The 13,554-nt window shown below is 35.7% G+C and overlaps 1 protein-coding gene across 2 annotated transcripts in view; it reads left to right on the plus strand.

The window, feature by feature from the left end:
* The window catches only part of PIBF1 (progesterone immunomodulatory binding factor 1), a 179,862-nt gene that overhangs the window by 46,446 nt on the left and 119,862 nt on the right, over positions 1-13,554 (plus strand). For both annotated transcript variants that reach the window (XM_019738177.2, XM_019738176.2), the window contains exon 10: positions 12,291-12,389. In XM_019738177.2, the coding sequence (XP_019593736.2) occupies positions 12,291-12,389 (99 nt within the window). The remainder of the gene's footprint in view (positions 1-12,290; positions 12,390-13,554) is intronic.

Genomic DNA, 13,554 nt, shown 5'->3' on the forward strand with positions numbered 1-13,554 from the left:
AATGAAGTTTTTTTTAACAAACCGTGAAAATAATTCAGTTGGGCTAGAGTGTAGACTGAGAGACAGGGAGTTGTAAGAGATGAAATAGAAGAGGAAACAAGTCCCAATCATGCATTTGGACTATTAAATAAGACCAGTGGGTAACGACTGAAAACTTTTAAGAATATGCGTGATATGATCTGATTTTATATAACAAGATCACTCTGCCACGTGGAGAATAGATTGGAGGAGTATAAGGCTATAGGCAGACCACTTTTAGAGGGTGTTTCCATTATCAAAATGAGAAGTGATGATGGAATTGGGTTAGTAGCAGTAGGGATGGAGAGAAATGGTCCAGATTGGAAAAATGTACAGGAGGTAGAATCAACAGGAATCAGTGACTAGTCTGGATTGAGGAGTGATAAGAAGTTAAGGATATCAGTAGGTCCTTCCTTCCTCCCTCCTTCTCTCCTTCCCTTATAATTATATAAGTTTCAGGTGTACAACATTATAATTGGACATCTGTATGCACTGCAAAGTGATCACCCCCCAAAAGTCTAGTTACTATTCATCATCACTAGGTTTCCTGATTGGGGAGCTACATGGATGATGATGCCTTAGAAAAAGACAAGGCTTTAATCAGAATACATGGTACATTTAACTTAGTTTCATTTGAAGTGTCTTAGATATGCAAAGAGAAAAGTTGACTATATAAGGTTCTAAATCTCAGGAGAAAGATCTGGACATAAGATAGTCCTACGGCATAGGTGATATTATTTCTGTTTTACAAATAACGTACTTTTAGTCCTGTGGCTCAGTTCTGTTATGGATTTTATAGGCTTTTATCCTCCAACTCAATAACCTTAAAATTTTGTAATAACATGCATGGTTATTTTCAAACAATCCACATAGACACATAAATTTTGGTATGTATTTTGAGAATTTCCTGATGTTTTAGTTTTTATTATTGCTGCTGCTGTTAATTTTTAAAAATTCTTTAAAATGCATCCCATGGTAACATAAATTTAGATAAATCAGCCCTGATTCTCTAAGATGGTTGGTAGAGGTAGGTTGGGAAACAGCCAACAGAACCATTTCTGGAAGCTGGGAATCTGAAAGCAGGTTTCTTTTCCCTTTTGTTATTCCACCTCCATACCTACGTCAAAATGGATAGCACCTGATCAGGAGATCCTGGGATTAGTGCTGCTGTCCTGGAAGCCCCAGCCAGCGGCCACAGGGCCCGGAATGACCCATGGATTGTGAAGCTAGAATGGACAGTTGCCACCAGGTGGTGCCAAACTGCAGCCTGGGCCGAATGGCTTTGAATTGCACAGGAACTCCTGGCCAGCTAGTTGTATAAGCTCGTTTTTATCATTTTATTAACTTCACAATAAATCCAACTCTGTATTTTATGTGACTGAATCTTTTTGAATCACAGTTTCCTTATTCTGGCCGAATTTAACTGTAGTTAACAATTATATCCTATTAGTCTTTCACAAGTTTAAAATAAATTGTAAATTATTTCTTTTGAAATCTTGCAACTTAAAATAATTAAGGAAAGGATCTTAGTATTCCTTGTTGTAAACTATACAACTCAGAAAACACAAATTTACGCTTTTAGATATGTTTATGTCTGAACAAATTAATCACTTGCTCTGGACTTCGATGTGTAAGTGTGTGTCAATTACTTGTATTTTATCCAAGTTCGCTGTTACAATATGAATTAAATGGATGAAGTATTTGTATTTAGTCTCTTTACCTCTTCCCCAATAAATATTTTTAGAAGAAAAAAGGTAAGATTAGAGAAATGCTTTGCCTTTGGTTTGCTTTCTATATATTGGAGGATATTAAGAAAGAGCGCCTTTTATTTTCTCTCAGATGGAGAAAAGAAAGATGAAACTCGTGGCATCTGATCTCAGTATCTGTCCCTGCAGTCAGTCATGCCAGTAGTTTGTGAAGTTAAGGGGTTGAGAGGGAAGAGGAAGAGAGTAGAAAAGATAAAGTCTTGAGAAAAGGCAGAGATAAGCAAAGAAAGAACTTGGGTATTTGCGTACATCAGAAATACTGTGCAGTAGAACCCCTTATCCATGGGATACTTGCCATGACCCTCAGTAGATGCCCGAAACTGTGGATCCTACCAAACCCTGTGTACACTATGTTTTTCCTGTACGTACACACCTTTTCACTTAAAGGAAGTACTTTACAGCTTCTCTTTGGCATATCTTTACCAGCATCACCACTCTTGCTCTTTGGGGCCATTATTAAGTAAAATAAGGGCCCCTGGAACACTTGGCAATGGATCTGATAACTGAGAGGGCTACTAAGTGACTAACGGGCAGGGAGTGTATGCAGCTCCGAGACCCTGGACAAAGGGATGAGTCATATCCAGGCCGAATGGAGCAGGCGGGACAGCATGAGATTTCATCATGCTACTTAGAAAGGCACGCAATTTAAAACTTATGAATTGTTTATTCCTGGAATTTTCCGAGTAATATTTTCGGACGATGGTTGACTGCAAGTAACTGAAACCACGCATGAGGAAGGACTACTGTAGTTGAGATTATAACGTGTGTGTATGCTTTGGCTCAGTCTGTGATTTAGATTTCTTGTCTGTTTCTGTACTTTTTCATTTACTTTAAAATGCCAGTTTGGAGTAGTGAGAAATAATGAGTGTAACTTACTCTGGTGGTGAGATTTGTTTTATAAATAACTTCTTGGTTAGTAGATATTATATGACTGAAATGTATAGACCCTGTCACACATTTGGAGGAAAATTGGGAGTATATTATGAAAGAGATTTGGAGCAGAAGACTAAACCTAAATGGCTCTACCATTTATTAGCTGTGTGAATATATCACTTAATATCCCTGAAGCTTAATTTTCTCTTACACAAAATCAGCTAATAAAACTACTTCACAGGGTAACCTGTAAGGTTTAAATGAGATAGTATATGTGAAAGGTATATTATAAATTATAAAGATACATATAGAAATGATAGTTATTTTGATACCTTTTGCGTATGTGCAATACTTAAAAATTATTTTAGCCATTGTGTTGACAATTTAAGTAAAATGAGCATTATATAAAAGTCAACTGATAACATTATGAAATTGTTTATCATCGTTAAAAGGCACTATTACAAAATACGTAATTATTCTCAAGTATTAATCTCCATTTAAACCATTTTTCTTAAATGACACAATGTAGACCAAAAGCGTCTGCATGCCATTTTGGATCTTAATTTCTGCATAAAATAGCTAACTTACTTGTTCCTAGTTAGTACTGTGAGATAATAAAGTAAGGGGAGATAAATTCAGCTTGTTATTTAAGTTTTTCCAGGAAGTAAAACTACCTTTACCTTGGGTAATCTCATTATTGTAAACACAGAAAGAACTACTCTCATAGTGATACTGCAAAAAAGATAAGGATGCATTTGTTAGAGGTGCTCATTATGCTCTTGATGCTGAACGAAATATGGAAATTCAAATTGCTTTATAGTTATTTAAAAAGGGGAAGGCAGTGGGGAAAAGGAGATGGAAAATATGCTTTTAAGTGTAACGATTCGTATTGCTTTAGGGATTTTATTTTCCCACCATTTCAATAAAAACCATCTTGACCACAATTTATCATCTTCCAAAAGTACTCAAGAAGAAAGTTTAATGACATAACTTGAAATTTGTGTAGAATCCTGGAGTGATAACAAAAACACCTTTGACCTGTGAACGTAAGTTTATTTACAAAAGTTAGTTGAGTATGTGAATACGTAATGCATTACAATAGGTGAATTGGAACTAGTGTACAGAGGCTCCATTCATCACTCAAAACGTGTATGTCCTTATTAGTGCTTAAAAAAACAAACCAACTTTCATATCTTACTAGATATCTGGATAATTTTTATAAGTTTTTTATGGAAAAATCTGAGAATATTTTACTTTGTCTTTTCAGTTGGATTATTCTGAAAGTATAACTCAATATCTGTTCAATAAAATTAAATTTTATTGTTAGCTATCTTTTGTTTACTATATTCTTTATGTCTGTAAGTGATTACCACATGTGTTCACTGCTTAATTAATAGTATTTGAGTATTGCAAGGTTTATAGGGTGTTCCAGATAAGAAGCCTGGTGAGTTCAGGTTATGTAGAGACTTGGCTTTGCCTGTATTGTACAGTTCGTAGGGTGGTAACGGAGGCTGGTAAAGTAGGCTAGGGTCAGATTGTAAAAGGCCTGTTGTCAGTGGAAGCATTTTGGTAGTTTTATAGGAGAGTGACATGATGTAATTTTTTTAAATTGCGGTTTCAGTGTGGAGTGGATTAAAGAATATTTCGGTAGTAAAATTGGCAAGACCTGGTGATTAACAGGAAGTGGACATCAGGAACGACTTCGACTTTTCTCCTTCTCTGGCCTCTGAGATACAGACCGTCAGGCATGGCCATTAACTCAGGGTTTCAGATAGGATTTAGAAAGGAAGATAATTAATTTCTGACCTTTTACAGATATGGAAGCTCCAACCAAGCCCCAAAGTACTTGTCTAAAATCACATAGTTTATCACTAGAAATGTTTCTGTATTATACTGTACCCCAGAAGTTACTTCCCTCAGCCGTCAGAGTGCTAGAAGGGACCTTGAGCTGCTGAAGTCCCTCCAGGGTACTCTTACAGATATTATCATTTTCTTTTTATGTAATAAGAAATCATGTAAAGCGTTGCCCTAATTATCATTCTCTAAAAGAATACTGTCATATTTTTCATTTAGACTTTTTTGCTATTTCTTGAATACCAATTATGCATCAAGTGTCGTTCGTACTCAACACTTACCATACATTTTAGAAAGAATTAAATGGGACATTTTTTTGAGGTTGTAGGTATAGTATTCTCATTTTACAAATGAGGAAACTGAGAGGGTGTGATTTGCCTGACTGCAGACTTACTTGGTTAAACTAGATACATCTGACTCTACAGTGCAGTGCAGATTCCCATTTTACTAATGAGAGCTATGAAAATTGACAAAACAAATCATATCAAAACTGTAATTTATTTATAATTCTTTAGTTCTCGTAAAAGAATTTGCAAACCCTATTCCACACTTGTGGGCGGAGTATAGATCATCAGAACTACATAAAAGCATTTATAATTTTGGAAATTAGTAGAGAAGCCTTTATTTTTCTATAAAATGGTATAAGTTTTTGGCAGAACCTTCCTACCCTCTGCCACTGATCTCCTAAGGCCCAGACTCTCCACTTGTAGCCAGAGCCCCTCCCCGTCTCCTGCTGGAGGACACAGCTCCGGCAGTTCTCCCCTTTGTCTCCTCCATCGGCAGGCAGTTTTCCCCTTTCTACCAGATAATTCCCAACTATGTGCATGTTATTCCTCCCATCTTTAAAGAGCCTTTTATCTCCACTTCCCCCTCAAGTTACTGCCCCATTTCTTTATTCCCCTTTGTGGCCAAATTCCTACAGAATTGTATACACTCATTCTTCACCCCCCATTTAAAAAATTTTGCTATCAAGCTTCCCCCCCCACCACCACCACCCTGTGCTACTGCAACAAAGCTGTTCTTATAAGCCCCCAGAGACCTTCATGCTGCCAAAAGTCTAGTGGTCAGGTTCTCAGTTCTCATCTTACTGGACGTATCAGCAATACTTAATACAGTTGATCATTCCATACTCGTGGAAGCACATTCTTTCCCTCGTTTCCAGGATACCACACTTTGATTTTTCCCTTTCCTCTACTGACTAGAGAGTCTGGGCACTACTCACTCCCTTTGCTAGTCCTCCTCATATCCTTGACATCTTTTGCAGCTGCTTGGTTATCTACTACGTATCTTAAATTTAATGTGTCCAGAAGCAAACTTCTGCCCCTCCAGCCCTTCTCTGCCTTCATTCTGACCCAGCTCAGGTAAAGGCATCCCTGATCTACCCACTTAGACCAAAAATCTGAAGCCGTCTTCAACCTCTTCTCTCTCTTTCACATTCCATATTCTATCAGCAGATCCCTTTGGTTGTGTCTTCAAAATTTATGATCTCTTACCATCTCACAGATACTACCTTGGTCCAAGATACCATGATCTCTTACCTGAATTACTGCAGAGCCTCCTAAGTGGTCCCCCAGTTTCCTTCCATGCCCTCACCAGTCTATTCTCAGCACTGTTGCTGTTAAATGGTAGGTCAAATTGTGTCCTCTGCTCGAATTAAAAGGTTCCCCATCTTAGTAAAACAGCAAATGATTCAAATGGACGGTGATGCTACCTGATCTGCTCCCAGTCACCCCATCCTCGTTTTACTCCTCCATTCTAGTCACTTGCTTAGTCACACTGCCTCTTGGTCCTTAGCTATGAGGTAAACATTCCCCCCCTCAGGTCCTTTGTATTTACAGTTCCCACTGCTTACCCTGCTCTCTTGGATACCCTGGAGCCCTGTTCCTTACTTTCTCCAAGTCTTCAATGTCACCTGCTCTCTGATGTCTTTCCTGACCACCCTATTTAAAGTTGTGACATCTCCCACCACCCCCTGACCCTTGCTGCCCACTGCCTTATTTTTTTCTGGAACACTTAGGACCTGCTAAAATACTTGTGGATTCTTTTCTACTAGAGTGTAATTTCCATGTGAATAGGGATTTTCATCTGTTGTTCAGTGCTGGCTTCCATGTACCAATGTCTGGTCCATAGTAAGTGCCCAATCTGTTAAATGAAAGAATAAATAGGTCCTACTTTTGAGAAATCGGGTGGCTAATGGTTTAGATGAAAACCTACACAAAGATTTGTAATGAGATAGGTTTCATGAGGAGCAAGCATGGTGACTGATGTAATACGTAGTCACTCCGTTAACCATCCACCAGGTTCATCTCGTTTCATTTTAATATATTACGTTTTGTTCTAGCAGCTACTTTTTAAATATCAATACATTAATGGATTTTAAACATGTGTTTTTTATTTTGGTGCTTAAATGTTTCATAATATTTTAAACCATGGTTTGGATTATATATTTATCTACTTTTAGCAAAAGTTTCCACATCTGTAAAATGAAAAAAAAACTAATCTGCTTGGGCAACAACTAAAATAAAAGGATGACAAATTATAGCATGTTCAGTCAATAGTAATTTCAAAAAGCTCTACTCTTAAAACGCATAACTTCCCCCAAGAAATTGTGCTAAGTAAAATTTACACTTTGCTCTTTATTTTTATGTCCTATTCATTCACTTTTCAATTATCTAAGTTGATTAAAGGAAAGATTATTGGTCATTGATTATATAATAGCAGGTAATCCACTGTAGCCCTTCTGTTTTGCGCCGTCTTAAAAACAAAAGCACCTGGTATGGAAATGAGTAGTTTTCTGTTTTGTCCAGGAAGAAAATCTGAAGGTAGAAGTGATTAATTCACATGTTTTCCCTGTAAATAAGCTTGTCATATAAACAGCCTATTTCATTCCTTTTTGTTCCAACTGGAAAAATATATTCACTTTTATTAACCGAAAATATTTTACGTGGAGGCAGAAGGAGAATGGGTTGCTTAGTTGTACCCGTTGAGCTCTTCTGACAGCTACGTATTTTTCACTATTTATTCCTGGTAAATTTCAAATTCTGAGGAATTAGTGATGTTTATTCAGGCTAAGACATGCTCCTGGCATTGCCAAACTCTGATTTGTTCCTGTTAGAATTTCATTGGTTCCTAAAGTGTTCCTTCTTCTTTGAACTTTTTTCTTACTACTTTTGAAGTGTAAATTTAGGAGTCATCTCTGCACAGATACACTAGATTGCGCATGAAATACATCAATTTTATTGTAATATTAAAGTCCTTTTCATAGAGAAATAATTAAGAACTTAACTCTGTAAGTTTCTTGTTTGAATGTTATAATTTAAGTGACGATATTTCCCCATTGTTTGTTCATGAAAGTTCTGGTTTGTGCCTGTTTCTCTGGCATGATTATTAAGAGCACCCTCTCCCACTGTAAAAAAGTGCCTCAAGTTGAAAAATACATTATTTGGACACTAGTTATAATACTAGCATACTCACTTTCCTTTTGCATTTTATGTAAGATTGATAAGATTTCTTTTCTGTTTTCTGGCATCTTTCCTCTCGTTCACCTCCCACACGCAATTATAGGATGGATGGGAAAGATAAGCATGTGTATATGGGGGAATAGAGTTTGTAGGAAACAATATAAAAGAATCATGAAAAACAGTTTTGGAATCAAATGCCAGCTATCTAAAAGCATTTTTAAGGATGAAATGTTTGAATTTTTGTATTTGTAAAATACTTGTTATAATGTCCAGATGGCCAGTTCCCAATAACAGTTTCTGTTATTAGATTATATATAGATTATATATAGATATAGTCATATGTTTAATTACATTTTATTATATGTATTATATATATTCAGTTTGGACTTTCAAAACTAGCTTCTTTAGCTTGCACATGCTACAGTGTCTGTCAGTTTTTCATGTTTGTCTTTTGAAGAACATTTGAATTCCTACTATTTAATTGTATTTTGTTAACTTTTTCTACTGCACTTAATATTTAAAAATGGATAATTTATTAGTTATATGGCAGTTATGGTTTTATCTGTGGCTGGAATACAGTACTTCTGGTGTTTTATCAAACCAGTCTAAGTTTGAAAGAGCATGGTCCATAAAAACAAGTGTATAATATATATACAGTTCTTTTAAGGATTATTTTTGATTTAACATCTATTTGTACTCTGAGATCATCGTATAATATAAATCTCATAATGACAGAATTTCCCAAGGAGAAAACTTCTGTGAAACAAGGGAAATCTTGAGAGAGGCAGCATAATGTGCTGAAGAGCATGATTCTAGAACCAGGCGGTTTGGGGTCACATTGGGGCTCCATCACTCACTTGTTATGTGACCTTAGGCAAATACTGAATTTCTCTGTTTCAGTCTTTTCCTTTGTAAAATGGAGGTAATGATACAACCTACACTTTGTGGGGTTGTTGTGAAGATTAAGTTATTACATATTATTTTAATGTTTAATATTGTTATAAATAATAAAAGAGTTGTTATACATCAAGGGCCTAGAATGGTTCCTAACATGTGGTCAGCACTCTGTTTGCTATTATTACTATTGTCAGTGGAAAAATAGTTCTCAGTTTCTTTCTCAGACTTAATTTGAAACATTAAAAGACAATTGATAATATTAAAGGAAGTATGCTGCTGCTTACTGAAATATGCAGGTTGTGGGTGGGGCCGTGGAAGGTGTGGTACCTGATAATTACACATCATCTTACCAGCAAACACCTATGAGAGGACCTCTTGATAGAGGCCTGGGTTTTTAGCACTTTCTCCCATTCATTGCAGTTTTCTCTTGAAATTGCCTCTACTTATTTGTCCTAGGTCCAACTTTCATGTCTTTTCTTCATTCACTCACCTCTCTTCCTCCAATTATAAATAATCAGCACAAACAGCAAGTGCTGGCGAGGATGTGGAGAAAAGGGAACTCTTGTGCACTACTGGTGGGATTGCAAATTGGTGCAGCCACTATGGAAAATGGTTTGGAGGTTCCTCAAAATATTAAAAATAGAGCTACCCTATGACCCATCAATTCCACTCCTGGGTGTTTATCCAAAAAATCCAAACACTAATTTGAAAAGATATATGCACGCGTGTTCACTGCAGCACTATTCACAATAGCCAAGATATGGGAACAAGTGAAATGCTCATCAGTAGACGATTGGATAAAAAAATTGTGATACATTCATACAATGGAGTATTTCTTAGCCACAAAAAAGAATGAAACCTTACCATTTGCAACAATATGGGTGGACCTAGAGAGTATTATGCTAAGCAAAATAGACTGAGAAAGACAAATACTATACGATCTCACTTATATGTGGGATCTAAAGAACAGAATAAACAAACAAAATAGAAATAGACTCATAGATACAGAGAACAAACTGATGGTTGCCAGATGGAAGGGGGTGGGGGATGGATGAGAAAGGTGAAGGGATTGGGAAGTACAAATTGGTAATTACACAAAAAAATCGGTAGTCATCGGCAGGCATGTGAAATACAGTATGGGGAATATAATCAATACTATTGTTAAAACTATAGTGTCAGATGGGTGCTAGACTTTCCAGAGGGATCACTTCATAAATTATATAAATGCCTAACCTCTACACTGTACACCTGAAATAATATAATATTGAATGTCAACTAAAATTTATTAAAAATATGTGTAGTTATAAGATGTAAAATACAACATAGAGAATATAGTCAGTGGTATTGTAATAGCTATGGACGGTGTCAGATGGGGTAGTACCCTCTTATTATACCTTCTCTCGTAAGCTCTAGTGTTAGTTTAGTCTGGGTTTTATTTAATTCATTTGCAACTTGTTTTTATTTCTAATACCTATTAGTGCAGCAAAGAAAATATTGTTAGAGACTGAAGCTTCTCCTTCTACCATCTAAGCATTCATGATTAATCAGTATTGTAAATGTGGTCTACCTGGAATTTTGCTACTGAAATAACTTACAGAATGATGAGGCTATATTTGAGAAATGAAAATTGCAATCAATTTGTGGTGATTTACTGACTAAAACATAGAGGTCATTTAGGAAGAAAGAATATGTAAATGTTTAATATACTTCAGAATTTTATTCTATATAAAAGTGAGTTTTCATTTTTCAGTTAGTTCAATAATAGAATATTTTTTGAAGGTCATTGCAATCAGGATGATATCAGAAAATGACATGCCATTTGTGATATTTTATGATATGTACTTCCACTTTGATAATAGTATACAGAAGTTATTTTCTTTTTAATAAGAATTGTCTGTACTCTAGTTCCTTTGAAATTATTTTATTTCTGGCTCATAATCAATTTCACTGATGAATCTCTATTGGTTGACATGTTTTCAATTTTAAGTTTGTTGCATCTTTTTGCACTGTGCAAAAGATGGCATTGAGCACTGACACAGCAAGTATGGCCACTAAACTTTTCTACTAATAGTTACTAGGTAGACTTATTCCAACTATGTGGATTTTCATGACTTCCTGCTGACATTCTCCATGAATGGTAAAAACCAAATTTCAATATCCCATCCAGTTCTTAATGGGAGATAGGGTGATATGATTTTAAAAAAAAAACTCTCTTTGAAGTAGGACATAGCTAGGCTCAAAGTATGGCTTTAACAGTCAGGCCATGAGACTTGGGGTTAGGTACTTAAGCTCGCTAAACGTCAGTTTACTCAGCTATAAAATAGGTTAGAAAATACACCATGAGGGATGTCTAGGGATTAAGTGAGCAAAATCATTTGTTACACTCTGTCTTTATTTATGTTGTAACTCTTACAGAATAGAATTTTTGAAAAAATTGACCCTGATAGAAGCTTACGGTTGGTATTTTTCTTGATCCAAACTTCCACTTTGATTAAAAAGCAAACAAGATTTGATCTTTGAAGGCTCTGTCTGGCTGTATCATCTAATTCCTCACTGGTGTTACCTTTTACCCTTTGGACATTCCTCTTAACTGTCACTATCGGTATCTTTCTGTCGATTTTAATTCCTGCTATCAGTACTGTGAGTGATTTATCTAATACTCTAGCCTCATACTTCCTGAGCCCTACATGAATATTGACCTTCATATCAGCTGTACTTCATTAAGCTATCCAGTGGTCACACGCTAGATCTTAGTATCAGCTAAAATTCTATCACTGAAAGTACTATTCTACCTCCAAATCACCATTCTCCAACAGAAATCTCTAGTCTTCCATCTTGGTTGTACAACTTCCACATAATGTGTTTGTCATCTCATCAGGACTTCATGTACTTTGTCCCTTCTACTTTCTCCTAATCTGTCAGTCCTTCTGTGTTTCCTTCCCTTTCCTTTCTCCACAAATGAGATCCCCCGTCCACCACTTCAGTTGTTTTCGCACTCATATCCCAAACTTCATTTCCATTTTGATACTTGTGATCTCTCTATTATATCCTTCACTTAAAGTATTTTACAGAACACTGATTAACATCTCAAAACCTCAGTTTTCCTTTGGGTAATATGTGAGTAATTATACCTGCCTCATTCGATTATGGTACTAAATAAGTTACTGTTTAGCCTACCTTCAACCCACATGTAGAAAGGTGACATGACCTTTAGAGGTAGACCATGTTCGCACCCACACTGCTGCGTGCTGCTAACACAAACTCCGCAAGCCAGGCAAATGCATGTCCAATTTGAATTGTCATCTTCTAGGAGATCTTTAATAACAGATAATCCAACTCCAAGCAAGCTCATTTATGAATCTTTAAAAGATGGATACTTACGTACTTGGAATAACTGAATGTATGTATGTTTAAATATTAGACATCTCCGAGAAGCAAAGGATAATGCTGTGGCTGAAAGGGACCGAGCAGTGATGGCTGAAAAGGATGCTTTGGAAAAGCATAATCAGCTCTTAGACAGGTAAGCATCCTGAAAATAGAAATGTTAAAACTCTTCAGTTTTTGTTCTTGTTACTTTTTCCTTCAGAAAATATATTTTTAATAAAATACAATTTTCAATTGCCGTATAGTATACATGCATTATTTTTGTAATGCGTAATTATTTCATATCTTGAAACATGATATAGAACAATTAATCATCCTAGAGTGTTTCCTAATACGGTGTTTGTCAAGCTCAGTCAGGAGGCAAACACTTTCTGATTTCTGTCACCATAGTTTAGTTTTGCTCTTCCTGGACTGAAAATGAATGGAATTGTACAGTATGTACATGTACTCTTTCATGTCTAGCTTCTTTTACTCAACATTGCGTGTTTCATCTATTTTGTTTTTGTATCAGTAGTTCATTGTTTACTATTGCTATGAATATACCACAGTTTGTTAATTCATTCACCTGTTGATAGACATTTAAGTTGTTTCCAGTTTGGAGGTATCATGAATAAAGTTGTTATGAACATTTTTTATACATGTCTTTTTGTGGGCATGTGTTTTTATTTCTTTTGGATAAATACCTAGGAATGGAATTGCTAATCATAGGGTAGATGAATGTTTTACTTTAAAAGAACCTGCCAAACTTAATTCCAAAGTGGTTGTACCATTGTACACACCCTAGTTCATTTTTGTAAATATATATATGTTCTGCTTCCTGTGTGTAGGAGGGAGGGGAAGAGAGAGAATGACAATAGAAAAGGATGATGAATAGTAAGGTAAATATTACCTCATTGAACACTGAATTTTCAGTGGTTAGACTACATTAAGACTAAACCGTGGTTATCCTTTTTGTTAACTTTTTATTTTGAAATAATTTCAGACAGAAAAGTTTCTGTGGTAGTATACTGATAAACTTTGAAAATAAGTCCAGTGGCTCTTTCAACTGTTAAATGAACACTTGCACATTAATTTGTGATTTAAGCAATATGTGAAACAAAAACAAAGACAACTCTTCACATAACTAACCTATTGTTAATCCTTTAGAATGTCAAAATCTTTTAAAATGGCTCAAATTGTTATACTTCTCAATGCATATCAACTTTACAAACTTAACCCAAGGAGGAATTTTACTAAATGTAATACTGAAGAATTGTTTCCTATAGTGTATGTCTAATTTCAAAGATCTTAATATAAGATAA

This window comes from Rhinolophus sinicus, linkage group LG04 (assembly GCF_036562045.2).
Source record: "Rhinolophus sinicus isolate RSC01 linkage group LG04, ASM3656204v1, whole genome shotgun sequence".
Taxonomy (NCBI): domain Eukaryota; kingdom Metazoa; phylum Chordata; class Mammalia; order Chiroptera; family Rhinolophidae; genus Rhinolophus; species Rhinolophus sinicus.